This window comes from Bufo bufo, chromosome 3, assembly GCF_905171765.1.
Source record: "Bufo bufo chromosome 3, aBufBuf1.1, whole genome shotgun sequence".
Taxonomy (NCBI): Eukaryota; Metazoa; Chordata; class Amphibia; order Anura; family Bufonidae; genus Bufo; species Bufo bufo.
The window spans coordinates 457,049,138-457,075,059 of NC_053391.1; the positions used below are offsets into that span (position 1 = coordinate 457,049,138).

At 48.9% G+C, this 25,922-nt stretch overlaps 1 protein-coding gene and 1 long non-coding RNA gene across 4 annotated transcripts in view; one reads left to right on the forward strand and one right to left on the reverse strand.

Annotated features, from left to right (window-relative positions):
* The window catches only part of GTPBP6 (GTP binding protein 6 (putative)), a 35,950-nt gene that overhangs the window by 7,761 nt on the left and 2,267 nt on the right, over window positions 1–25,922 (reverse strand). For all 3 annotated transcript variants that reach the window (XM_040425162.1, XM_040425161.1, XM_040425163.1), the window contains exons 2-6: window positions 21,681–21,818; window positions 17,720–17,790; window positions 16,695–16,825; window positions 16,310–16,380; window positions 10,704–10,862 (exon numbers count right to left, since the gene is read on the reverse strand). In XM_040425162.1, the coding sequence (XP_040281096.1) occupies window positions 10,704–10,862; window positions 16,310–16,380; window positions 16,695–16,825; window positions 17,720–17,790; window positions 21,681–21,818 (570 nt within the window). The remainder of the gene's footprint in view (window positions 1–10,703; window positions 10,863–16,309; window positions 16,381–16,694; window positions 16,826–17,719; window positions 17,791–21,680; window positions 21,819–25,922) is intronic.
* LOC120995759 lies at window positions 1,168–21,876 on the forward strand. Its single transcript, XR_005777662.1, has 4 exons — window positions 1,168–1,481; window positions 2,658–2,665; window positions 15,457–15,461; window positions 21,866–21,876. It is a non-coding gene; the product is annotated as an uncharacterized LOC120995759 (long non-coding RNA).

Consider the following 25,922-nt stretch of genomic DNA (forward strand, 5'->3'; position numbering starts at 1 on the left):
ATCATCAAAGGATGAGGCAGCACTCCAAATAAAGTGAAAGAATGGTGGATATTTCTCGTGCATGGCATTGGGGGACACAGCACCATGGGTATATGCCCAGCTGCCACTAGGAGGCTGACACTAGAAACAAAAAAGTGTTGGCTCCGCCCAGGTGGGCTATACCCCTCTGCAAGAGCCGAGATACACCAGTCTAGTTCTAGTGTCCGTAGGAGGCAGACATGACCTGTTTTGCAGGTCATCCTGCTAATTTTATTTTTTATTTTATTCTATTTTTTTCTCCTTTTTTGTACAGGTTTCTTCCGGACGCAGGGGTGGCTCCATCATGTTCCACTTTAGTTGCCCCCCTGCGGGCGCGTACTCAGGTACCCGGCAGCCACCCAGTCCCCACTAATCTGCTTCCGCAGCGGAATTCCGGCGGACCCACGGCTCCCGTGTTGAGTCCGCCGAGGGGGTGGTTATTGCTGCGCCTGAAAACGTCGGAAGGTGAGTATGGCAGTATCCTGTAACTCACCCTCACCCCCACCCCCTCCACCCACCACAACCACCTCTTGTCCTGGCCCCCTTTTTAGTTTAGGGAGGCTGATGGCTCTTGGGGGCACTGCACGCTTGCCTGGGCATCCTTTTTGCGGGGGGAAAACTTCCTTGAGGCACCCTCGTTTCTAGGGCCTGGCCCTTTAAGACGGCCGATTCTGTTCTTTCGGCTCCTTCCCGTACCTGCGGGTTTCTTCCGGCTAACTCCTGGCCTTCGGGGCCCCCGCACTCCCAGAGAATCGGCGCTGCGTCCCCGCTTCTGCTGCTGCCTCCGGGCGTTACCGCGATCGCGGGCGTCCGTTTCCGGCAGCATTTTTCTACTCGAGGCCCCGGCTTTTCTCCAGCCTAGGCCGCAGGTCACGTGGGGCGGAGCTCCGTCTCCGCCTTCCCGGGCTTTTTTCTCCTCCCTCCCCTCTGTGGGCGGTGCCCTGGGAGCCGCGTTTTTTCCTACCAATCCAGCACCAGCGCGGGCTGCTGGGGGGGCGTGTCTTTCTCGACTACGGCTCCTGTCCTGCCTGCAGCTGTCGTATCTTGCTTCTCCTGCGCCTCGGCTCTCTGGACGTGCTTCTGTGGGACACAGCACCTTGGGTCTGGTAGGCAGCCTCTGGCTGACTCTTTTTTGCTTTGCAGGCTCCTCCATCGCCCTCATGTCTTCTTCTGGTCGGGCCCCCACTCCCCCTGCCGCCATTTCCACTCATTACGCCTGTTCCGTATGTAATAGGAAGTTCCCATGCGGTCAGTCTTCCTCTCTCTGCGTGCAGTGCCTTCCCCCCAGGCCCACCCAGTCCGCCCCTGCGGCCCCCTCTTTGTCGGTCCTTCCGGAATGGGCTGCTACCCTGTCCCAGGCCATAGGTAACCTTGCCAGCCTCTCCCAATCCCTAGCGCAGTCCCTGGACCGTCTGCCCGCTCAGATTGCGGCCGCCTCGGGCAGGGACCCCCCCGCCGGGGATGTCCGTTCCCGCTCTGGTACGAGGTCCGGCAAGCGACCTCGCACAGCCTCGGCTGGGTCCCATTCTTCCTCAGCTACCCCGGATCACTCCCCGGTTAGGTCTGAGTCGGGCGAAATTTCTTCTTCAGCCGCTTCCGCCGTTCCTGGGGACTCCTCCGCTTCTGATTCTGAATCAGAGCGGTGCTCGGCGATGTCTGCGGCCATTCAGGACCTCATCAAAGCCGTCCGTGACGCGCTCCATGTGCAGGACGTTCCCTCCTCCTCCTCCCTGGAGTCGGTGTCCTTCCGCCGGACTAGGCGTTCCACTGTGGTCTTCCCGAATCACGAGGATCTGGACGCACTTCTGGCTAAAGAGTGGCGTCATCCTGATCGGCGCCTTCATCTTACCAAGGCCTCTGACGTCCCCTATCCTTTTTCTGAGGAATCTGTCAATACTTGGACGGTTCCTCCTCAGGTAGACCCTCAGGTTGCTCGCCTGGCGAAGGCTACTACCCTTCCCCTGGCTGACGCGGCTTCCTTGTCGGATCCCAAAACGGGTCGACTCTTTGGCCAAGTCTGTTTTCATCGCAGCGGGTGCCGCCATCCGTCCTGCGTTTGCCGCCTCCTGGGTGGCTAAGGCCTGCGCTATCTGGGCAAAACAGCTTGTTCGCGCTTTACCCCCAGACTCTGATCAAGGGGAACTGGCAGTGCTTGCCTCTCAAATTTATCAGGCGTCCAAATTTCTTTGCGATGCCTCTATGGAATCGGCCCGCCGATCCGGCCGTGCGGCCGCTAACTCTGTGGCCATCCGCCGCACCATCTGGCTTCGTTCTTGGGCGGCAGATGCCGCCTCCAAGAAGGCTCTGATTTCCCTTCCCTTTCTCGGCGGGAAGCTCTTTGGGAAGCGTTTGGAGGAGCTCATCTCGGAGGCCACTGGCGGTAAGAGCTCTCTTCTTCCCCAGAATCAGCCTCGCCGCCGTCGCTTTCCTGGGTCGTCCTCTCGGGCGCAGTCCTTTCGGGCCCCCCCTGCCCGATCTGACAAGAAGGCCTCCAGGCCTTCCTTTAAGACCAAGTCCTCCTGGCATGCCAAGCCCAAACCTGCTCGCCCCCAGTCCACTAAACCTCCTTCCGCATGACTCTGTCAAGGTGGGAGGGCGTCTGCTCGCCTTTCAGGACGTCTGGCAAGCAAGTGTAGAAGACGCTTGGGTTCTGGAGGTAGTCTCCTCCGGATACAGGATCGAATTTTCCGATCTTCCGCCGGGTCGGTTCTTCCTGACGTCGCCCCCCAGGTCCCCCTCCGGGGCAGAAGATTTTTTTCAGGCCATTCGTTCCCTTCGCTCTCTAGGGGTCATCGTTCCGGTTCCAGAGTCAGAACGCTTTCGGGGGTTCTATTCGAATCTGTTCACGGTTCCCAAAAAGGACGGTTCGCTCCGTCCTATCCTGGACCTGAAGGCGCTGAACTGCTTTGTCCGGATCCGTCACTTTCGTATGGAATCCCTCCGGTCGGTGATCGCCTCCTTGGAGTCGGACGAGTTCCTGTCGTCCATAGACATTCAGGACGCCTATCTCCACGTCCCCATTGCCCTCTCCCACCAAAGGTTCCTTCGCTTCGCGGTAGGTTCTCTTCATTTCCAATTCGTAGCCCTGCCCTTCGGCCTGGCCTCTGCTCCGAGGGTCTTCACCAAGGTGTTGGCGCCTCTCATGGCCCTTCTTCGTGCCAGGGGGGTCGCCTTGATACCTTACCTGGACGATCTTCTGATTCGGGCCCCGTCGTTGGAGGACAACCTGTCCAGCCTGCACATCACCCTCTCAGCTCTTGCCCAGTTCGGGTGGCTCGTCAACCACTCCAAGTCCTCCCTCGTCCCATGCCAGAGGATGCCCTTCCTGGGCATGATTTTCGACACTCGCCTCTGGCGGGTGTTTCTCCCCCCAGAAAAGATTGCCTCCCTTCAGGCGGGGGTGACGCTTCTCCGCGGCCCGTCCACCCTGACTATCAGGACGTGTATGCGCGTCCTGGGGAGGATGGTGGCTTCCTTCGAAGCCATTCCCTATTCCCAATTCCACTCCCGGGACCTTCAGTTGTTTCTTCTATCCAGGTGGGACAAGTCCCAGGCAGGTCTCGATCGCCTGGTTCGTCTCCCTCTCCAGCTTCGCCAGGACCTTTCCTGGTGGCTTCTTCCTCGGACGGTGTCCCTGGGCCGTTCCTTTCTTCCCCCCAGCTGGCGGGTGGTCACGACGGACGCCAGCCTCTCGGGTTGGGGAGCTGTCCTCGACTCTCTCACAGTCCAGGGTCTTTGGTCTGTTCAGGAGTCCTCCCTGCAGATAAATGTACTCGAGCTCAGGGCAATTTTCCTGGCACTGTCTCACTGGACCCCACGTCTTCGCGGTCTCCCGGTCCGGGTTCAAACAGACAATTCCACCGCCGTGGCTTATCTGAACCACCAAGGGGGCACCAGGAGCGTGATGGCCTTGCAGGAAGCCTCCCATATCCTGCGCTGGGCGGAAAACCACGTTCCCGTCCTCTCCGCGGTGCACATTCCCGGGGTCGACAATTGGGCGGCAGACTTCCTCAGTCGTCAGCTAGTCGACCCGGGCGAATGGTCTCTTCACCCAGAGGTGTTCCTCCAACTTTGTCACCGATGGGGAACTCCGGACGTGGATCTTTTCGCGTCACGTCTCAACCACAGGATTCCGCGCTATGTCGCGCGGTCCACAGACCCTCAGGCTTTCGCGGTAGACCCCCTAGTTCTGCCTTGGTCTCAGTTCAACCTTCTGTACCTGTTTCCCCCCATTCCCCTCCTGCCCCGAGTGCTCAAGCGTCTCAAGGCAGCCCGGGTTTCGGCAATCCTGGTGGCTCCGGATTGGCCCCGCAGGGCGTGGTACGCAGATCTAGTGTTTCTGCTCGCCGACGCTCCGTGGCGACTTCCTCTGCGCCACGATCTCCTTTCTCAGGGTCCTCTGTACCACCCGAATTTACTTCAGCTTCGTTTGACGGCGTGGCCGTTGAGACCGCGGTCTTGAAGTCCCGTGGCCTCTCGGATTCTGTCATTCAGACGATGCTTCACGCTCGCAAACCCCAGTCAGCCCGTATTTACTACCGGACCTGGAGAGCGTATTTTGCCTGGTGCGAGTCTGGGCGCTTCCGCCCTCTTCATTTCTCCGTCCCTAACGTTCTGGCCTTCCTTCAGGCCGGTTTTGAGAAGGGTCTTCGCCTGGCTTCTCTCAGAGGACAGATTTCGGCCCTCTCAGTCCTTTTCCAACGTCCTGTGGCCTCGCGGGCTCAGGTTAGGACTTTCCTACAGGGTGTCGCTCGCCGAGCCCCCCCCTTTCGTTTTCCAGTGGAGCCGTGGGACCTGAATCTCGTCCTTGGCGCCCTTCAGTCTTCTCCCTTCGAGCCTTTGGCAGAGATATCTCTGTCGTTTGTCTCGTTCAAGGTGGCCTTCTTAGTGGCAGTCACCTCCATCCGCCGGGTTTCCGAACTGGCGGCGCTTTCTTGCCGTTCGCCTTTCCTGGTTTTCCATCAGGACAAGGTGGTGTTGCGTCCCGTTCCCTCTTTTCTTCCAAAGGTGGTCTCCTCGTTTCATATCAATGAAGAGATCGTCCTTCCCTCTTTCTGCCCTAATCCTTCTCACCCTAGGGAGAAATCCCTCCATTGCCTTGACGTTGTTCGGGCCCTTCGCCTGTACCTTCGCCTCACGGAACCTTTCCGTCGTTCGGATTCCCTTTTCGTGGTCCCGGCGGGTCCTCGTAGGGGTTTGCCTGCCTCCAAGGCCACCATCTCTCGCTGGGTTCGGTCGGCTGTCAAGGAGGCCTATATCGCAAAGGGCCGTGCTCCCCCTTCCAGGTTGACCGCTCATTCGACTAGGGCAGTTGGGGCTTCCTGGGCGGTGCGTCATCAGGCATCTGCTTCCCAGGTCTGCCGGGCCGCCACCTGGGCGTCAGTTCACACTTTCTCTAAGTTTTATCACATTCATTCTCTGGCTTCCGCTGACGCTAGCCTGGGGCGCAAGGTTCTGCAAGCAGCTGTGCTTTAGATTGGCGACATGGCGTTCTTCTTCCCTCCCTCAGGGACTGCTTTGGGACGTCCCATGGTGCTGTGTCCCCCAATGCCATGCACGAGAAAAATGGATTTTTTGTACTCACCGTAAAATCCTTTTCTCGTAGTAGGCATTGGGGGACACAGATCCCTCCCATTTTCTTACTGAGTTTCTTCTTGTTGTGGTCCCGGCGATTTGTGGTCGTTGGGTTTCCCCAGTTGAAGACTTGTTGGCGTTCAGTTTTCTGTTTGTTCAGGTGTATGGCGTTCCTACTGCTTTTGTACCGACTGGTGTATCTCGGCTCTTGCAGAGGGGTATAGCCCACCTGGGCGGAGCCAACACTTTTTTGTTTCTAGTGTCAGCCTCCTAGTGGCAGCTGGGCATATACCCATGGTGCTGTGTCCCCCAATGCCTACTACGAGAAAAGGATTTTACGGTGAGTACAAAAAATCCATTTTTATTCCCCTTGCAACGTTTCAACCGCTCAATGCGGTCTTTCTCAAGCATACAACATAGTGTCATAACAAGGTATATATACCCACAATGCATAGCATAAAACAAAGTGATAATAATCCAATTACAAATAAATAATCATATGTGGAATACAATAAACATTTCAAAATCGTGAGAATCATATTCATGGTGATTTGTATACTACAATACAACATATGGAAAATCAATAACCATAATATAAGCAGAACAGTGCATTAATTAGTGATAATAAGACACATTATTATAATGTGATATCACCTGTGTATATGTATAGAAAGTGATCATAATCAATAAAGTTTAAAAAGAACTCACGCGGCAGTGCAAGGACCTAAGCGCCAGAAGTCCGCGTCCTCACAATCAGACCGCGCATGCCCAGGATCCCAGCAACGCCACCCCACACAGACGTAGCCCAGCGACGTCAGCACATGACCTGCCAGACCATCACGTGACCCATCCGGGGGAGGTGTCGGGCCGCGTCACGCAGGCGGTGCACGGCGAGCGTCGTCAAGGCAACGACGCCGGCATTACCGGCGTAGTTGCCCCAGCAACTGCCAGCCAAACCACGCCGGCAGCGACACGCCCATGCTAGAATAAATGGGCCCGCGCAGCCAGATAAAAGGAGACAGGAGAGAAAACAAGTGGCATAGTAATCCTAAAATTAAGAAGAAGCGAACATAAGGGAGCATATACATACTCACACATGGCGACTATTATACTGTATAATAGTCGCCATGTGTGAGTATGTATATGCTCCCTTATGTTCGCTTCTTCTTAATTTTAGGATTACTATGCCACTTGTTTTCTCTCCTGTCTCCTTTTATCTGGCTGCGCGGGCCCATTTATTCTGTTTATTCACCCAGTGGTGACGCGACGTTTCGGCTACAACATGAAGCCTTTCTCAAGCTTTCTCGCTGGGTGAATAAACAGTTTTCTTTTTTCACTATACCGGAGTGCTGCTCGAATAATTTATATATATATATATATATATATATATATATATATATATATATTACAGACCAAAAGTTTGGACACACCTTCTCATTCAAAGAGTTTTCTTTATTTTCATGACTATGAAGGCATCAAAACTATGAATTAACACATGTGGAATTATATACATAACAAACAAGTGTGAAACAACTGAAAATATGTCATATTCTAGGTTCTTCAAAGTAGCCACCTTTTGCTTTGATTACTGCTTTGCACACTCTTGGCATTCTCTTGATGAGCTTCAAGAGGTAGTCCCCTGAAATGGTTTTCTACTTTGAAGAACCTAGAATATGACATATTTTCAGTTGTTTCACACTTGTTTGTTATGTATATAATTCCACATGTGTTAATTCATAGTTTTGATGCCTTCATAGTCATGAAAATAAAGAAAACTCTTCGAGCTCGAAAAAGGCTCTGACATGAGCTGAAACGTTGCCATCCACATGGGTGAATAAACACCACTATTTTTAGGCCTCATGCACACGACCGTTGTGTGCACCCGTGGCCGTTGTGCCGTTTTCAGTTTTTTTTCGCGGACCCATTGACTTTCAATGGGTCCGTGGAAAAATCGGAAAATGCACCGTTTTGCAGCCGCATCCGTGATCCGTGTTTCCTGGCCGTGAAAAAAATATGACCTGTCCTATTTTTTTCACGGCCAACGGTTCACGGACCCATTCAAGTCAATGGGTCCGTGAAAGAACACGGATGCACACAAGATTGGCATCCGTGTCCGTGATCCGTGGACGTAGGTTACTTTCATACAGGCGGATCCGTCTGCATAAAAGCATTTCCAGAGCTGAGTTTTCACTTCGTGAAAACTCAAATCCGACAGTATATTCTAACACAGAGGCGTTCCCATGGTGATGGGGACGCTTCAGGTTAGAATATACTAAAAGAACTGTGTACATGACTGCCCCCTGCTGCCTGGCAGCAGGGGGCAGCCCCCCCCTTCCCCTGTGGTTAACACATTGGTGGCCAGTGGGCCCCCCTCCCTCCCCTGTAGTTAACTCTTTGTTGTCCAGTGCGGCCGGCCCCCCCTCCCTCCCCTGTAGTTAACTACAGGGGAGGGAGGGGGGCCCCACTGGCCACCAACGAGTTAACTCTTTGTATTTGTAGAAGCATTATACTTACCGGCGAGCTGCGATGTCTCCGTGTCCGGCCGGGAGCTCCTCCTACTGGTAAGTGACAGGTCTGTGCGGCGCATTGCTTAATGATCTGTCACTTACCAGTAGGAGGAGCTCCCGGCCGGACACGGAGACATCGCAGCTCGCCGGTAAGTATAATGCTTCTACAAATTGCTAAGTAGCCATGGCAATCGGGACTGCAGCAGCGTCCTGGTTGCCATGGTTACCGATCGGAGCCCCAGCGATTAAACTGGGACTCCGATCGGTACTCTCCGCTGCCACCAATGATAGGGGGGGAGATTTTAATTAGGAGGGGGAGGAAGGGCCCACTGGCCACCAACGAGTTAACTACAGGGGAGGGAGGGGGGGGGGGGGGCCGGCCGCACTGGCCACCAATGAGTTAAAAACAGGGGGGGGGGGTGGTCTGCCCCCTGCTGCCGATCTAACTCATATCCGACAGTATATTCTAACATAGAGGCGTTCCCATGGTGATGGGGACGCTTCAAGTTAAAATATACCATCGGATTGGAGAAAACTCTGATCCTATGGTATATTAACTCCTGACTTTACATTGAAAGTCAATGGGGGACGGATCCGTTTGAAATTGCACCATATTGTGTCAACGTCAAACGGATCCGTCCCCATTGACTTGCATTGTAATTCAGAACGGATCCGTTTGGCTCCACACGGCCAGGCGGACACCAAAACGACTTTTTTTTCATGTCCGTGGATCCTCCAAAAATCAAGGAAGACCCACGGATGAAAAAACGGTCACGGATCACGGACCGTAAAAAAAAAAAACGTCGTGTGCATGAGGCCTTACTTGGAGTGCTGTCCGTTTTTCATCTTTATTATACGGGGTAAGCTGCTACATCCCTGGACCTAGCACCCACATTGTTTTTTCCAGTGCCGCCATTTGATATATACACTGCGTGCAGAATTATTAGGCAAATGAGTATTTTGACCACATCATCCTCTTTATGCATGTTGTCTTACTCCAAGCTGTATAGGCTCGAAAGCCTACTACCAATTAAGCATATTAGGTGATGTGCATCTCTGTAATGAGAAGGGGTGTGGTCTAATGACATCAACACCCTATATTAGGTGTGCATAATTATTAGGCAACTTCCTTTCCTTTGGCAAAATGGGTCAAAAGAAGGACTTGACAGGCTCAGAAAAGTCAAAAATAGTGAGATATCTTGCAGAGGGATGCAGCACTCTTAAAATTGCAAAGCTTCTGAAGCGTGATCATCGAACAATCAAGCGTTTCATTCAAAATAGTCAACAGGGTCGCAAGAAGCGTGTGGAAAAACCAAGGCGCAAAATAACTGCCCATGAACTGAGAAAAGTCAAGCGTGCAGCTGCCAAGATGCCACCAGTTTGGCCATATTTCAGAGCTGCAACATCAGTGGAGTGCCCAAAAGCACAAGGTGTGCAATACTCAGAGACATGGCCAAGGTAAGAAAGGCTGAAAGACGACCACCACTGAACAAGACACACAAGCTGAAACGTCAAGACTGATTTTTCTAAGGTTTTATGGACTGATGAAATGAGAGTGAGTCTTGATGGGCCAGATGGATGGGCCCATGGCTGGATTGGTAAAGGGCAGAGAGCTCCAGTCTGACTCAGACGCCAGCAAGGTGGAGGTGGAGTACTGGTTTGGGCTGGTATCATCAAAGATGAGCTTGTGGGGCCTTTTCGGGTTGAGGATGGAGTCAAGCTCAACTCCCAGTCCCACTGCCAGTTTCTGGAAGACACCTTCTTCAAGCAGTAGTACAGGAAGAAGTCTGCATCCTTCAAGAAAAACATGATTTTCATGCAGGACAATGCTCCATCACACGCGTCCAAGTACTCCACAGCGTGGCTGGCAAGAAAGGGTATAAGAGAAGAAAATCTAATGACATGGCCTCCTTGTTCACCTGATCTGAACCCCATTGAGAACCTGTGGTCCATCATCAAATGTGAGATTTACAAGGAGGGAAAACAGTACACCTCTCTGAACAGTGTCTGGGAGGCTGTGGTTGCTGCTGCACGCAATGTTGATGGTAAACAGATCAAAACACTGACAGAATCCATGGATGGCAGGCTTTTGAGTGTCCTTGCAAAGAAAGGTGGCTATATTGGTCACTGATTTGTTTTGTTTTTGAATGTCAGAAATGTATATTTGTGAATGTTGAGATGTTATATTGGTTTCACTGGTAAAAATAAATAATTGAAATGGGTATATATTTGTTTTTTGTTAAGTTGCCTAATAATTATGCACAGTAATAGTCACCTGCACACACAGATATCCCCCTAAAATAGCTAAAACTAAAAACAAACTAAAAACTACTTCCAAAAATATTCAGCTTTGATATTAATGAGTTTTTTGGGTTCATTGAGAACATGGTTGTTCAATAATAAAATTAATCCTCAAAAATACAACTTGCCTAATAATTCTGCACTCCCTGTGTGTGTGTGTGTGTGTGTGTGTGTGTGTGTGTGTGTGTGTGTGTGTGTGTGTGTGTGTGTGTGTGTATATATATATATATCACATCATCACACTTCACGTGTACTAAACCGGTGGCTCATGCCAGTGCAGGACAGAACAATTACTATACAAACCAGAGTTGGTGTAGCCCATTACAGAAATAATTGGAAACTCTCGTCGCCTACGCTGGGTCCTCAGCATTTTTCTCTTATTCTTCACCTTCTCCAAAGCTTTCTTAATCTTTAGTTCTCTTTCTTTTAAAAGCCTTTGCTGAACCTCCATGAAGGTTTCACCTTAATAGAAATAAGAAAAATATCACTTTAAAGAAACACAACCACAGAAATTCACAAAGAACCGATTCATTCTTATGGGAATCTTGATGCTAGTCTCATGGGAATGAATAGAGAAAGTGACTTCCTGTCCACACATAAGATGCTGCGTCAGGACTCATGCATACGACTGTACCGACTCGGTTCCTGTACGCATCCATACTTTTGTTCCGTAGCCCGGCAAAAAAGAGGTCCTATTCTTGTGCGCAATTGCAGACAAGATTAGGCATTTCTATCATAGGGCTGGCCGTTCTGTTGTGCAAAATGTGGAACGTACACGCAGGGGCGGGCTGGGCCGGGGGGCAGGGAGGCAATTGCCCCCCAGGCCACCCTAAATAAACGGCCGCTGGGCCGCCCGTCTTAAAAAAAAATTATTATTATTATTTTTTTTTTATTCTTCAGGGCCACACCGCCGATCATCACCACAGGCGGCGCGGCCCTGGATGTCATTGCGGCCGTGTTGTGTGCTGTGGGGCAGGGGAGGGAGAGGCGTGTCCCTCCCCTGTTCTTCTGATAGGCCGCAGGCACTAATGCCTGCAGACTATCAGAGGCCGGCTCAGGCAGTGCGATGACGTCATTATCATCGCGACGGCTGAGCCCGGCAGCACACAGCAGGGACACAGGCCAGAAGAGGCTTGCATCGCTGCTGATGGAGGTAAGTATTAGTGTTTTTTTTTTTTTTCTTCTTTGCGAGGGGCTGGCACTATGGGGGGGGGATCTGCCACTATAGTGGGGGCTTGCACTATAGGGGGGGCTGGCACTATGGGGGGGGGGGATCTGGCACTTTGGGGGAGCTAGCACTATGGGGGGGCACTATAGGGGGATCTGGCACTATGGGGGGGGGATCTGGCACTATGGGGGGGGGGATCTGGCACTATGGGGGGGGGGGATCTGGCACTATGGGGGGGGGGGATCTGGCACTATGGGGGGGGATCTGGCACTATGGGGGGGGGGGGGATCTGGCACTATGGGGGGGGGGATCTGGCACTATGGGGGGGGGGGGATCTGGCACTATGGGGGGGGGGGGATCTGGCACTATGGGGGGGGGGATCTGGCACTATGGGGGGGGATCTGGCACCATGGGGGGGGGGGATCTGGCACTATAGGGGATCTGGCACTATGGGGGGGAGATCTGGCACTATGGGGATCTGGAATTATTAGGGGGGCTTGCACTATAGGGGGGGGCTGGCACTATGGGGGGGGATCTGGCACTATGGGGGGGGATCTGGCACTATGGGGGGGGATCTGGCACTATGGGGGGGATCTGGCACTATGGGGGGGGATTTGGCACTATGGGTGGGATCTGGCACTATGCGGGGGCACTATGGGGGAGCTGGCACTATGGGGGGGCTGACACTATGGGGGAGGAGCTGGCACTATGGGGGGCTTGGCACTATGGGGGAGGAGCTGGCACTATGGGGGGGCTTGGCACTATAGGGGGAGGAGCTGGCACTATGGGGGGGCTTGGCACTATAGGGGGAGCTGGCACTATGGGGGGGGGATCTGGCACTATGGGGGGATTTGGCACTATGGGGGGGATCTGGCACTTTGGGGGGGGCACTATAGGCGGAGCTGGCACTATAGGGGGGCTGGCACTATGGGGAGGAGCTGGCACTATGGGGGGGCTGGCACTATAAGGGGGCTGGCACACTATAAGGGGGATGGCACTATGGGGGGAGCTGGCACTATGGGGGGAGCTGGCACTATGGGGGGATTTCTTGCTGGCACAATATGGGGGGCACCATGGGGGACAGGAGCACTATGGGGGTTTCTGGGGGCTCTAAAGGGGCTTTTTTTTTTATTATTGGCACATTCTGGGGGGCACTATAGGGGAGAGCAGCACTATGGGGCATCTGGTGTTACTATAGGGGCATTATTTGGGGGCACTATGGGGAAGTGGGGGCTCTAAAGGGGCCTTTTGTATTGGAACATTATGAGGGGCACTATGGCATTTGGTAGCACTAAGGGGGCATTTTTTACTGGCACATTATGGCAGGCACTATAGGGGAGAGCGGCACTATGGGACATTATTTGGGGGCACTATGGGGGAGTGGAGCACTATTGGGGCATATGGTGGCACTAAGAAGGGGAATTTTTTTACTGGCACATTGTGGGGGAGAGGAGCACTATAGGGGCATCTGCTGGGGGTACTAAGGGGCATTTTTTTTTACTGCCATATTATGGGGGACACTATGGGGAAGGGGGAGAGGAGCAGTATGAGTGCATTTACTGGGGCACTATATAGGGGTATTTTATACTGGCATACATTATGAGGACATTAGCTCAACTGCGGGCACTAAGCAGGGGTATTTCATGTACTGTCATATTATAGGAAAAATTAGTACTACTAGGGGGTATTATGGGGAGCTTTACTACTACTGGGGTACTATGAGGAACATGATTACTAGGGCACTATAGGGGCATTATTACTACTAAGTGTGCTCTGGCAGAGAATTATTTCTATTGGTGGGATTTTGGGGAGCACTGTTACTTTGGGGGCACCCTGGCACAGTATCAGCTTAGCACAATTATTTTTGGGGGACATTATCTTTATACTATTAGTGTCTGGGTTCAGTTATTTTTTAGAGCACTGTGTGCCAATAATTGTTTAAGGGGGCACTATCTGTGTGGTAGTAGTATTTCCAGGGGGACTGTTTCTGCAGTATAGTATTAGGGGTGGCAGGAAACTAATGTCTGTTTGTCAATCTCTGCAGAGACGGGAGATGGCTGAAGAATCATCATGGCGGTCTGGTCTGAATGGAGAAGATGAGGAAAGAGAACGTCTACAACAAAGGTGACATCACTGGATGTAAGAGGTATGGGGCGCTATGTAGGAGAGGAGATGCTCCGGCTCCTCCTCCTGCCATTTGCAGAAGGAGGATTCAGAGCTGGGTGAGGATGACGAAAGGGGGCAGCAGGCCACGGGCAGGTGGCAGATGGTGGGGGGAACCACAGGCCTTGAGCAGGATCAGGGGAGGGAGGAGAGCGGAGGAGCTTCCTGGCTGTAGCTTGTTATATAAGCAGGCAGTGCAGCCAGGACAGGTCTCCTCCTCTCCGTATGATGTGTAGACAGGCCTCAACTATAGAATGTCAGCTGTACAGTGTGTGTTGGGAGTGGCCTATTAAATGTAGGAGGGGCTTTTAATAATGGGCGGGGCTAAAAATGGGCCACTTGACTGGATTTGCCCCCCAGGACTAAGGCTGCCAGCCCTCCCCTGCGTACACGGACGGTATCTGTTTTGTGGACCGCAAAAATGGATACAGTCGCCTGAATGAGCCAAAGAATACATATTGAGGAAGTATGTCTTAAAATGGTTTCATTAATCCTTTCTGGACAAAGCCTATTTTCCGTTTTTTGCTCGCCTGCCTTCCAAGAGCCATATTTTTTGTACTGGAATATGGGAAAAAATTCTATGGGTGTGAAACTGAAAAAAAATAAAAAAATATAATACAAATTTGCAATTCCACAAACTTTTTTAGGTTTTGCTTTTACAGAAATCTCTCTCGAAATATCAAGGTGACCAAAAGAAAGCAAATTGGCATTTTTTTTTTTTTTCATTACAGCATTCACTGCATAGGAAAACATTTATGTATTTTAGTAGTTTGGATGCAGCGATGCCTGTTATTTTTATTGCTTTCTGGTTGGGAAAAAGGGGGGGGGGGTTCTCCCCTAAGCCCATCAAATCTCACCCGTCCCACTGGCTGGTGAATAGGGTTGGAGAGGTGGCCGGATTAAACTAAACAGTCAAGCTCATTGTGTTACGCTATTTCCATAACGCCTATAGAAGTGAATAGAAATTATAGAAACAGTGTAGCACAGTCAGCTCAGTCGTTTCTGTAACTTCAGCCACCCTCACAGACTGGAGATAGGTGTAGCTCAAAGAGGTGGGACCCTCATCTATATACCAGTACTGTGCATATGCCATAAATCTCTACTTTGAGAATTTCTAAATTAAAATTTTAAGAATCCATTCAACTATTACAGCAGAATAAGACAAGACGCTTAAAATGAATAATTTCCACACAAAAAAAAGCCTGGATATGATCATTTAGTTTATTAATTTGTCCCATTTTAGATTAACGTGATTTTACAAGTGTTTACAGTGATGGCATATTCCTAAAACATACCCCCATGGTCTGACTGGCCGTTTCGGCAGCCTTTTCACATCTCAATATGCAGAGGCCATGGATGAGCAGTGATGCCATAAAACTAGGAGCCATCCATCCAGAGGTTTGTGGGGACTCTAACTTTGAAATGTCATTCCCATTGAAAAAAAAACTCCATCTGTTAAAGGATTTTCCAAATATTTTTTTTTATGAAGCCGGGAGCCTGAGAAAATAATAAAAGCCCTTATACTAAAAAAATTCTAGATGAGCAAATCGATTCGCATGAATCGATTAGTTCATCAAACAGAGTTCTTCAGCAGCCAGGGGCTGTCCCTGCCGAAAAAGAGGCTGTCCCCTTATTGTTGAGTGACAGGGCCAGACATAGAACACCTGCGCTGCTACTCCGAGTAACAGGGCAAGGGCAGGGGCTCTACTGCCGATACTGGAGCAGCGACTGTGCATGTGCCCCTACACTTTCGCGTAGCAACAGCAGAGCCTCAGAGTTTGAGCCGCTACTCGGAGCAACTGCGCAGGCGCGATTGTCATGGCTGGGTGGGATGTGCGGCCCTGTCAATCAAGTGGCAAGGGGGAGCCTCTTGAGCAGCAGGGAACGCCCCTCATACAATCAATTTACTCATATCTCATAATAAAACGCTTTATATAGCGCCAACATATTACGCAGCACTTTCCAATTCAAAGGGTGCAGGTAGAAACCAAATTAGACGTCAAAGTTACACACCGATACACCATTCAAACACTAAGAGTGAGGGCTCTGCTCGCAAAAGCTTACACTCTAGTAGGAAAAAGAGGTAGCACAAAAGGTAAAAATTGCTTGTACTTAAACTCACCTTCCCACCCCCCTCCAATTCAGCACCACTGCTCCTTCCTCTTTCCAGGGCTGCAGTTATGACATTGTTTTGGCTGCAGCAGTGACATCATACTGCTGCAGCCAATCACTAGCCCCTGCGCTCTCATGCCATACATCCCTGAGGATAGTGACTGGCTGCAGCAGTGTACGGGACATTATCTCTGCAGCCAAAAAAATATGTCACTGGCTGCAGCCAGGGGAACAGGAAGGAGTGGTAGCGCTGGATTGGAAGGGGCTGAGAAGGTAAGTCATTTTTAAAGCTTCCATCAGTTTCCCTTCATACAAAAATGTCTTCGACAACCTCTAATCTCGTTGGAGATCCAGAAATACCCATTTATTCAAGTGATGTGCTCATCATACTGTATTGTATATGATCTGCTGAACTTTAATACGTGCAGTATGATCACATTCCCTTTAAAGTGAGCATGCACATTACCTGATCCCATGATATATCGAGATCCACCACCTTGCTGGTCCATATGAGCCGTTTCATTTTTAAGTTTTGACCTGTGGATTGACAGGAAGCTTGTTCAGATTGGGAGCAGCAGGGGATCGCTGAGGTACGGATTGCGTCTTATTTATTTATTTTGCAGCATTTTGAGATTTTGGTAAGAAACATTTAACTGCCAGGCAACCCCTTTAATTACAAGATAACTAAGAGATCACCATAGCAAACCACTGAAGAGGAAAATTAAAGGAAACATTTGAAGGGACTCCCCTTTATAGACAAAATGTGAGATTTAAAAACTAACCATCAGAAATCATATGGCATTGGCAGAATAGGAAGAAATAAAAGGAGGATATATTTGGCATCTCCATACCTCAGCAGAGGAAGCTCAGCTAGTGAAATCTGTAATTTGGCTTCTTTTGTGCGTGCATTGTAGCGGAAAATACTTAGGACCACACTATATCTGTCAAAAACTTTCACTCCCCAGGCTGCTTCCAGCTCTTTCTGTTTTGGAAGTACAATAAAAGGAAACATTGTCAAAATCTATACATTTACCATAAATTTACAGTAAAGGCTTTTTAACAGACAACCCACAGATCTATATAAGCCCTCTACTGTACCTCCATAAGCTTCCAATATCATGGGGGCATGTCTTTTCTGCGGCAGCTCTCTCTGCAACTGTCACAGTAGATACAGTTGAAGGATGCAACTGAGCATGTGCGTCCACCTCAGCCATGTTATTGAGGTGGACAGGGAAATAAGGAAAAGAACAAGCAGCAGGTGGCGCTATACAGGCAGATAAGTGGCTATACTAAACTTTTAAATACATGCAATTACAAAAAGCATTCAGATCGAGGTGCCGATTTGAAAAATTTTGAATATTTTCCACAGTACAAGCCCATTAAAGTATCTGACGTATGCCATAGGACTCAGTAGTTATGGAGGTATTTTTCTTCTAGGGGAGAAATACCTCCTTACACACAGGGGTCTGTACACCTCCAAACCAAGAAGCTGCGCAGGCTCCATGCGCAAAGGTCTGCCACTTGTATGAGCCCTTACAGTAAGCGCCCCACCCCAATACAATAAAACTGTTTAATGAACCCCTTAATACAATATCTAATTAAAAGGGCCTTGTTCTAGAAGGGAGAATGGAAATTAGGAATCTGTAGCAGCAGCCTCCAGGGAAAACATGAGAGTGTGAGAGGTCTCAGAAGTGACAGCTAATCTTTAAGGGGGATGCTCCTGGTTCTTCAAACTGGACAACATTTTTAAACAATCCTTCCGTTTTCTCATACAAGACAATATCACCTTCCCTGTGCCAGCTGCACCAAGGATGGGGTTGGTGTCAATGAAACATCTGTGTACATGTTTTGTAATGATCATACTACTCAATATTACCTCACTCAATGAAGAAAGTCTTTCAACATTCAAGAAAACTGCTGTGAGCTGAGCAAATCCTTTAACGGTTTCTGTAAGAGACGGTTTATGTAATAAATATATCATGAAATGAACATTTAGTAATGACATCCTGTGGATATGCCAGAATAACGTAAGCTGGGAATGCCCCTTTAAAGGCTCCTGATATTGGCTATTTATCCTCAGGACAGGCCATTAATATCTGATCAGTGAGGGTCAAACACACCGCAGCTGCACCGATCAGCCGTTCCCCACAGCCTCTGGGGCTGGAACGTGAAGCACAGGCGCTGTTCAAAGTGACAGGTTACTGCAGTTTAGCTTCCATTCACTTCAATGGGATCGGAGCTGTAGTATCTCAGCATGGCCACTACACTTTGAATGGCGCTGTCTGCTTCCTGCTCCATTCAAGAGCTAGTTCCAGAGACGGAGGCCGCTAGGTACAGCTGATCGGATGGCATGTCGGACCCTCACTGATTTGATATCAATGACCAATCCTGAGGATAAGTCAACAGTATCAAGAGCCCGGAAAACCCCTTTAAGCTACTGCAAGATGACCATTTACAACTGTCAATCCCTGCTATGCATATCACTTGGGTAGGTACATGGTTTCTAACTTCTATTGGAGTGTAACTTGCCAAGTAGTGACCAGTGGTCTGACTGGTGGCACCCGCGCTGCTTCCAAAAACAAAAGATCCTGTGTGCCCCATTTGAATGGAGCAGTGATCATGCGTGCTGACTGACGCGCCATTCAAATCTGTGACTAGTGCTCCATTCAAAGGGTGTATACAGGGGCCCCCTTTCTAATGATTGGTGTCGACCCAGTGGTTCGATCTCCTATGATCATACATTTGTTACATAACCTGTGGATAAGTGATATTTTCCGCAGGCCATTAATTTATTTACAAATGGTCACATGGACCAATAATTGTCTCTTAGTTTACATGTGTTAATTCCATACTAGTGTAAAACATAACATTTATTTCCTCTATTAAAATATTCTATTGTCTACTAACGTTTAAAATTCTGGGCTGTGTCTGTGAGCTTTATTATTCTGATCGCTGGTATTGCACTATTGTGTCGCAGGGGCTAACTACGGGACGTGCATGCCTTCCTGCCTCACGGGCTGCCCCGCTTTGAACGGTTACTACCGCAGTGTACTAGCACTGTTATCTCACAGCGCACTGGAATTGGGGGATGCGTTCCCTCTTGTTAAGCCTCACTGTTCTATACTCTCTCCATCATCGCACTCTCAGAGGCACAAGCTGTCTAAAATACACACTAACACACTCTGCCCCCCGACATGTTTGGCCAAACACTTGGCGTCCTCAGGGGTACCGGGCATATATTTTCCGCAGGCCAACACCCTTAGGCTGGGTTCACACGGGCGTGACTGATTTGTTCAGGATGCGTCCCGGGTGTATTGTGGCAAACCCGCGCGAGTAGGTACGCAATTGCAGTCAGTTTTGACTGCGATTGCGTTCCGTAGTTCAGTTTTTATTGCGTGGGTGCAATGTGTTTTACACGTGCGTGATAAAAAAACTGAATGTGGTACCCAGACCCGAACTTCTTCACTGAAGTTCAGGTTTGGGTTCGGTGTTGTGTAGATGTAATTATTTTCCCTTATAACATGGTTATAAGGGAAAATAATAGCATTCTTTAATACAGAATGCTAAGTACAAGGTCAATTGAGGGTTAAAAAAATAAAAATATCTCCTGTTCTTTCTTCAGGACCTGTCAAAGGACCTGTGGTGACGTCACTGAGCTCATCACATGGTCCAATCACATGGTCCATCACCACTGTGATGGACCATGTGATGTGATGTCACCACGGGTCCTTTAGCCGGCAGCTCATGATTAAAGAAGTAAAAAGAGATCGGCTACTAAGCGATCAAGAGGAGGAAGTGAGTTAATTTTTTTTTTCTTTTTTAACCCTCAATTGACCTTCTACTAAGCATTCTGTATTAAAGAAAGCCAATTATTTTCCCTTATAACCATGTTATAAGGGAAAATAATACAGTGAATAGACTGTCATCTTAGCAACCATGCGTGAAAATTGCACCGCATCCGCACTTGCTTGCGATTTTCACGCAGCCCCATTCACTTCTATGGGGCTGTGATAAACGCACAATATAGAGCATGCTGCGATTTTCACGCAATGCAAAAGTGATGCGTGAAAATCACCGCTCATGTGCACAGCCCCATAGAAGTGAATGGGTCCGGATTCAGTGCGGGTTCATATGTGCCCGCATTGCTAAGAAAAATGATGTTTTAATATATTCAAATGAGCCTCTAGGAGCAATGGGGGCGTTGCAGTTAAGCCTCATGCACACGTCTGTGGAACACGGACCGTGAGATACCGGCCTGGATTCCTGCTGAGTGCAGGAGCGCACGGCGTCATTGGTTGCTATGACGCTGTGCGCTTCGTGCCGCCGCTGCTGTACAGTAATACACTTGTATAGATCATACCAATGTATTACTGTACATCAGCAGCGTCACAAAGCGCACAGCGTCATAGTAACCAATGACGCCGTGCGCTCCTGCACTCAGCAGGAATTTAGGCCGGTATCTCACGGTCCGTGTTCCACAGACGTGTGCATGAGGCGTTACACCTAGAGATTCAGATCTCTCTGTATTATGTATGTATACCTCTTCTCATATGTACAGCGCTATGGAATGAATGGCGCTTTAATAATAAATAATAATCATCATCGCTCTGCAACTAACACGCCCTCTCCACTTTGATTGACAGGGCCAGGCAGTGTAAACATCATCCTTATCAGAGCGTAGAAGGCGCGGCAGAGAGAGCAGAGCCTCTAGGTGTAACAGTAACGCCCCCATTGCTCCTAGAGGCTCATTTGCATATATTAAGTAATCATTTTTCTCAGCAATGCAGGCACATATGAACATGGGACGAACACAGATGCCTTCAGCTGCCAAGCGCACATGTAACAGGTCAGCCAGGTTCATAGGTACAAGTCTGCTGACAGATGCCCTTTAAGTCATCATTTAGCACACACATTTTTTTTAACCCTGTTCATACACCCTATTAAGTCATATGGATCTTATAGAAGGGGGTAATTTGGTTGGAACCTCCTGCTATAAAGAGCAGCTCCTCCGGAGGACTCAATCGTGCATTACATCATCACCAATTCATCTGCATGCATGTCCCGTAATAGCACATTACTCTTGCAGGAGTCTTAATGGGGTACATTCATGGCTGGCATCAGAATACCTGTCGTAAGTGGCAGAGCTATGCTGCTTCTCAAACTCCCATACAAGTGAATGGGAGCTGGGGAAATAGTGTAGCACGGCCCATTAGACAGCCCCGGGCCACTGCATATGACGGATATTCTGATCTCAATCATACATGACGTAAATGGATATACAGCTTTAAGTGCCATATTCAGTTGATAAAAGGTTGGACAATCTCTTCTGCTTACTGGACACTTAAAGGATTTCTCCGGGTTCAGGGCTGAACCCGGATATAAGCTATTCCTTACTACATTTGAGTGCAGCATTGAAGCATTTCCTTGCTCCCCCTTGTCACGTTGCATCGCAAGCCGGTGATGTACCAGGCTTCACATCACTATGCTAGGTGGAGACTCTTGCCTAGCAGTGAGCTCTGTGACGTCACCAGCACAGATGGGCGGTCTACAGCGAGGCGAGTACTATGCAAAGTAGCCACCCATCTGTGCCAGTGACATCACCAAGCTCACTGCTAGGCAGAAATCTCGGCCTAGCATAGTGATGTGAAGCCTGGTACGTCACATGCAGTAAACTAACAGAACTTGCGCAGTGCAATGCAGCGGATCAAGGGGGTGCATCGGAGCAAGTAAAGGCTCAGAAGCTCCACTCATATGTAGTAAAAGAATAAAGAATACCTTTTATCCAGGTTCAGCACTGAACCCGGAGAATCCCTTTAAATATGTGGATTACACAATACCTGTAAGAAAGTGAAAATTCCCTTTGCCGAAGATGAATTTACTATCGGGGGTTTTTGTAGACATGATTAAGTGATCCACAACCGTCCAGTTAGGAATGCTCTGGACGAGAGCAACAGCCTCAGCGACCTGCAAGTCAGCTAGGAGAAAGAAAGACACATCGTCATGGTCACAGCACAAAGCAGAGGTCCCCAGCCTTATACCGCTCCGGAGCCACGTTCACATGGGACAGTCAGTGTGGAAGCATAGTATAGAAGACAAACCAGGTTTATCACAGGGGCTCAGGCTAGAGGAGAAGGGTCCATTCACACTTCCGCAACTGTTCTGCAGTCCACAAATTACGAATCCGCAAAACACAGACACTGGCCATGTAAGTTCCGCATTTTGCGGACCGCACATGGCCGGCACTATAATAGAAATGCCATTTCTTGTCCGTGGCTGCGGACAAGAATAGGACATATTCTATTTTTTTGCGGGCCGCGGAATGGAAGTGCACACTGTGTGCTATCCGCATCATTTGCGGCCCCATTGAAAATGAAGGGTCTTCACTCGTTCCGCAAAATTGCGGAACGGATGCGGACCCATTTTGCGGATGTGTGAATGGAGCCTTAGTCTGGTGCAGGGATAGACACTTACTATAGGTTGGCTTACTTTGAGAATTGTACACAATATGTCACATCTTAGGCCACACCCCTTTCCAGAGAAGCTGCAGCTGCATCCCCCTCCTCTCCATAGAGTATAGATTGTGTTACACTAGACACAGTCTTTGGAGACTAGGAAAATGGGGTCTGCAGGACACAGGGAGACAAGGAAGATGCCACTTTCTCTACATAGATTTACATTTCTACAAGATACTAGACAAAGCTGCATGTTTTCACATATTTTATACAAAAAAAGGGGGAAACTGGCCTCATTCCGATGTGAACACACTCCAATGGGCTCATACATACTGTGATATAAAGATACAGAAGTAGAAAGTAATATTTTGTGTTAGGGTTGTTGCGATACCAAAATTTTGATTCGATTTCGATACCATAAAAAAGTACTGCGATACCATTCGAAAAAAAATAAAACACCAAAAAAGCCGCGTGCATTCCGCATTTTATGGAACGTCCGACCCATAATCGAACAGTCCGATCCTAGTTTTCGGGGGGACAAGTTGACAAAAAAATTTAGAATTGCACAGTTTTTATTTTTTCCCTGTTACAGCGTTCACCGCATAGGAGATATTTTTTATATTTTAATAGTTCGCACTTTTTTGGGCGTGGTGATATGGAATATATTTATTTATTAAAAATTCACTAATAAACTAGCACTCACCATCCAAATCACATCTAAAACCAATTTGATATGAAAGGTAGATTAAAAATTACTGTTTATTTCACACATAAAACCAAAAAAATAAATAAAAAAATATGTATAATTTTTTTTTTTCTTATAAAGTAGTTATACTCCCCAATTGCAATATTAAAATGTACAAATATTGTAATACATTTTAATATTGCAATTGGCATTACGGCATTACTCACGATTTAACTGCGGCAATACACAGACCGCAGGAGAGGTCTGGACGGTACATGCATACCCCTGATAATATAGTGAATTAGGAGGTATTGGTCTACCCTCACTGAAGGGGATTAATGTACTGCATTTTAGGAGGATTCCAGTTTTAATCCTATTTATATTTTATTCACATTTTGGAAGAATTATTGTATTGCATTGCAGCGGGACTTGTCATCCACGTGATTATTTGGAGGAATCCTGAATAGACATCAGTTTTTTATTCTGCAAATTACCATCCTTATCATTATAATCATATTATTGTATTTTTATTTTTTTGGTCTATCTTCATCTGTGCTATATTGTATACTAGTGTCAATTATTGCAATCCAATGATCCTCTGCGATTATCACTGGGGTGATGCTCCAGGTGGAGATAGTGCTCATCAGAGCAGTACGATCGTACCCCATATCAAGGGGGGAACACTGATATCCGCGTGGACCATCTACACAGGGATCCACAGAAGGATTTCCCTGAAATAGGTTATTAGTATTAGGCCTCATGCACACGACCGTTCCGTTTTTTGCAGCCCGCAAACCGCGGGTCCGCAAAAAACGGAAGCCCGCCCGTGTGCCTTCTGCAATTTACGGAATGGGCGGCCCATTGTAAAAATGCCTATTCTTGTCTGCAAAACGGACAATAGGACATGCTATATTTTTTTTGCGGGGCCTCGGAACGGAGCAACGGATGTGGACAGCACGCGGAGTGCTGTCCGCATCTTTTGCGGCCCCATTGAAGTGGATGGGTCCGCACCCGAGCCGCAAGAACTGCGGCTCGGATGCGGACCCTAAAAACGGTCGTGTGCATGGGGCCTTATTGAGATCACAGTCTGGTGTTTTGTAAAGACTGCATAGCCTCTTATTTTATATATTTTTTATTCTAACAAATAGGGTTTTTTATTCTAATAAATGTGTCTAAACTCCATTTGACTTCCTGATAATTGAGTGCCCTCCCAATTTTCATTTTCATTCGTTCTATACAGAACAATTCAGGCCACAAACTATCAATTAAAGGGGTTGTCCGGGTTCAGAGCTGAACCCGCACATACCTCCATTTTCACCCAGACAGCCCCCCTGACTGGAGCAGTTCATGCGCCAATGCTCTCCTTTGCCCTACGCTAAATCGCGCAGGGCAAAGGAATTTTCTGGAGTTCCGGTGACGAACCGGGCTCTCCATGGGGCTGCCAGGAAGCCCGGTGACGTCACCGGCACTGATGGGCGGGCTTTAGCACTGCCCTAGCCAGTAAAACAGCTAGGCAAGCGCTAAAGCACGCCCATCAGAGCCGGTGACATCACCAAACACACTGCCGGGCAGAAGCTTCCGACCGGCAGTGTGTTAATGTAAACAAAAGAGCCCGTGCCCTGCGCGATCTAGCGCGGTGCAAGGGAGCGCATCGGAGCATGAACTGCTCCAATGCTCAAGTCAGGGGGGCTGCCTGGGTGAAAATAAGGGTAGTCTGGGTTCAGCTCTGAACCCGGACAACCCCTTTAAAGCTTTGGGCAGTGGTGGGTAGAGACTTAGGGGAGAGCTTATCATGGTCTATGTGCCAGTTTTCTGTCCTAAAGAAATTTTAAATCTTGGCACACACGATTTTTGCGCTCACATTGGCCTAGATTTCAGTCTGTGGCACACAGACAGGTAAACGTTGCACCAAATTTATTAAGAGGCATCCTACTGCTAAGGACCTTTGACCAGGACCGGTGTACAAAACTAGTTTTAATAAATCTGGCCTCTAGTATGCCAATTTCAGCAAGTATTCATGGTAGTTTAAGATCTCTGCTTGCTGTCATTTAATAGGAACCTTCATAGTTTCCGTTCAGGGTGGACATCTGTGCTGATCATGTGAAGATGGCACCAGTTTGTGCCTCCTTACCATACACAGAATACTCTCTGGTTATAAGACAGGCAGAAAATCATCCTCTTCAAATAGATTCCCATTGAATGCAAGCAGAGATACTGAAAACTGGAGCTGAAACAAAGATATGAAGTGGCAATTCCCATGTCATAGCAATGGCATGTGCCTAGGTTATGCCATCTGACTGTGTCAGCTCTGCACCCCCCTTCAGTCTTACACCTGGTGAGGGTCCCAGAGGTTGGGCCACAACAATCATAAAGTGAGGGCATATCCTTTCCATGTGACATCAATTTGGAAGGTGGAAATGCCGCGCAGTCACATTACTTTTCATTATACAGTGTTCGTCACTAAATCTAGAATTGTTGTTCCAAGTTATGATGGGGGATGACGTTGGAGCCCGAGAGCGACATGTCAGATACGAGCACTGCCACTCCATTGATCTCTATGGGAGTCCTGGAGCGCTGTACTTGTCTGTCTCCAGAACTCAGGTTCAGATTAAGGCTCCATTCACACGTCCGCGGACCCATTCATTCTCGATGGGGACAGAATGGATGCGGAGAGCACACTATGTGCTATCCGCATTTCCGGAGCGCGGCCCCAATCTTCGGGTCCGCAGGTCCGGATAAAAATAGAGCATGTCCTATTCTTGTCTGCAATTGCGGACAAGAATAGGCATTTCTATGGGGTGCCGGCCGAGTGTATTGCGGATCCGCAATGCACTACGGAAGTGTAAATGGACCCTTATGAAGTGACGTGTGCATGCTTAACCTACTGCTCCGTTCATTTTGGGGGGGCTCTGAGGGGTACAGGGCCCTGTCTGCATGACTGT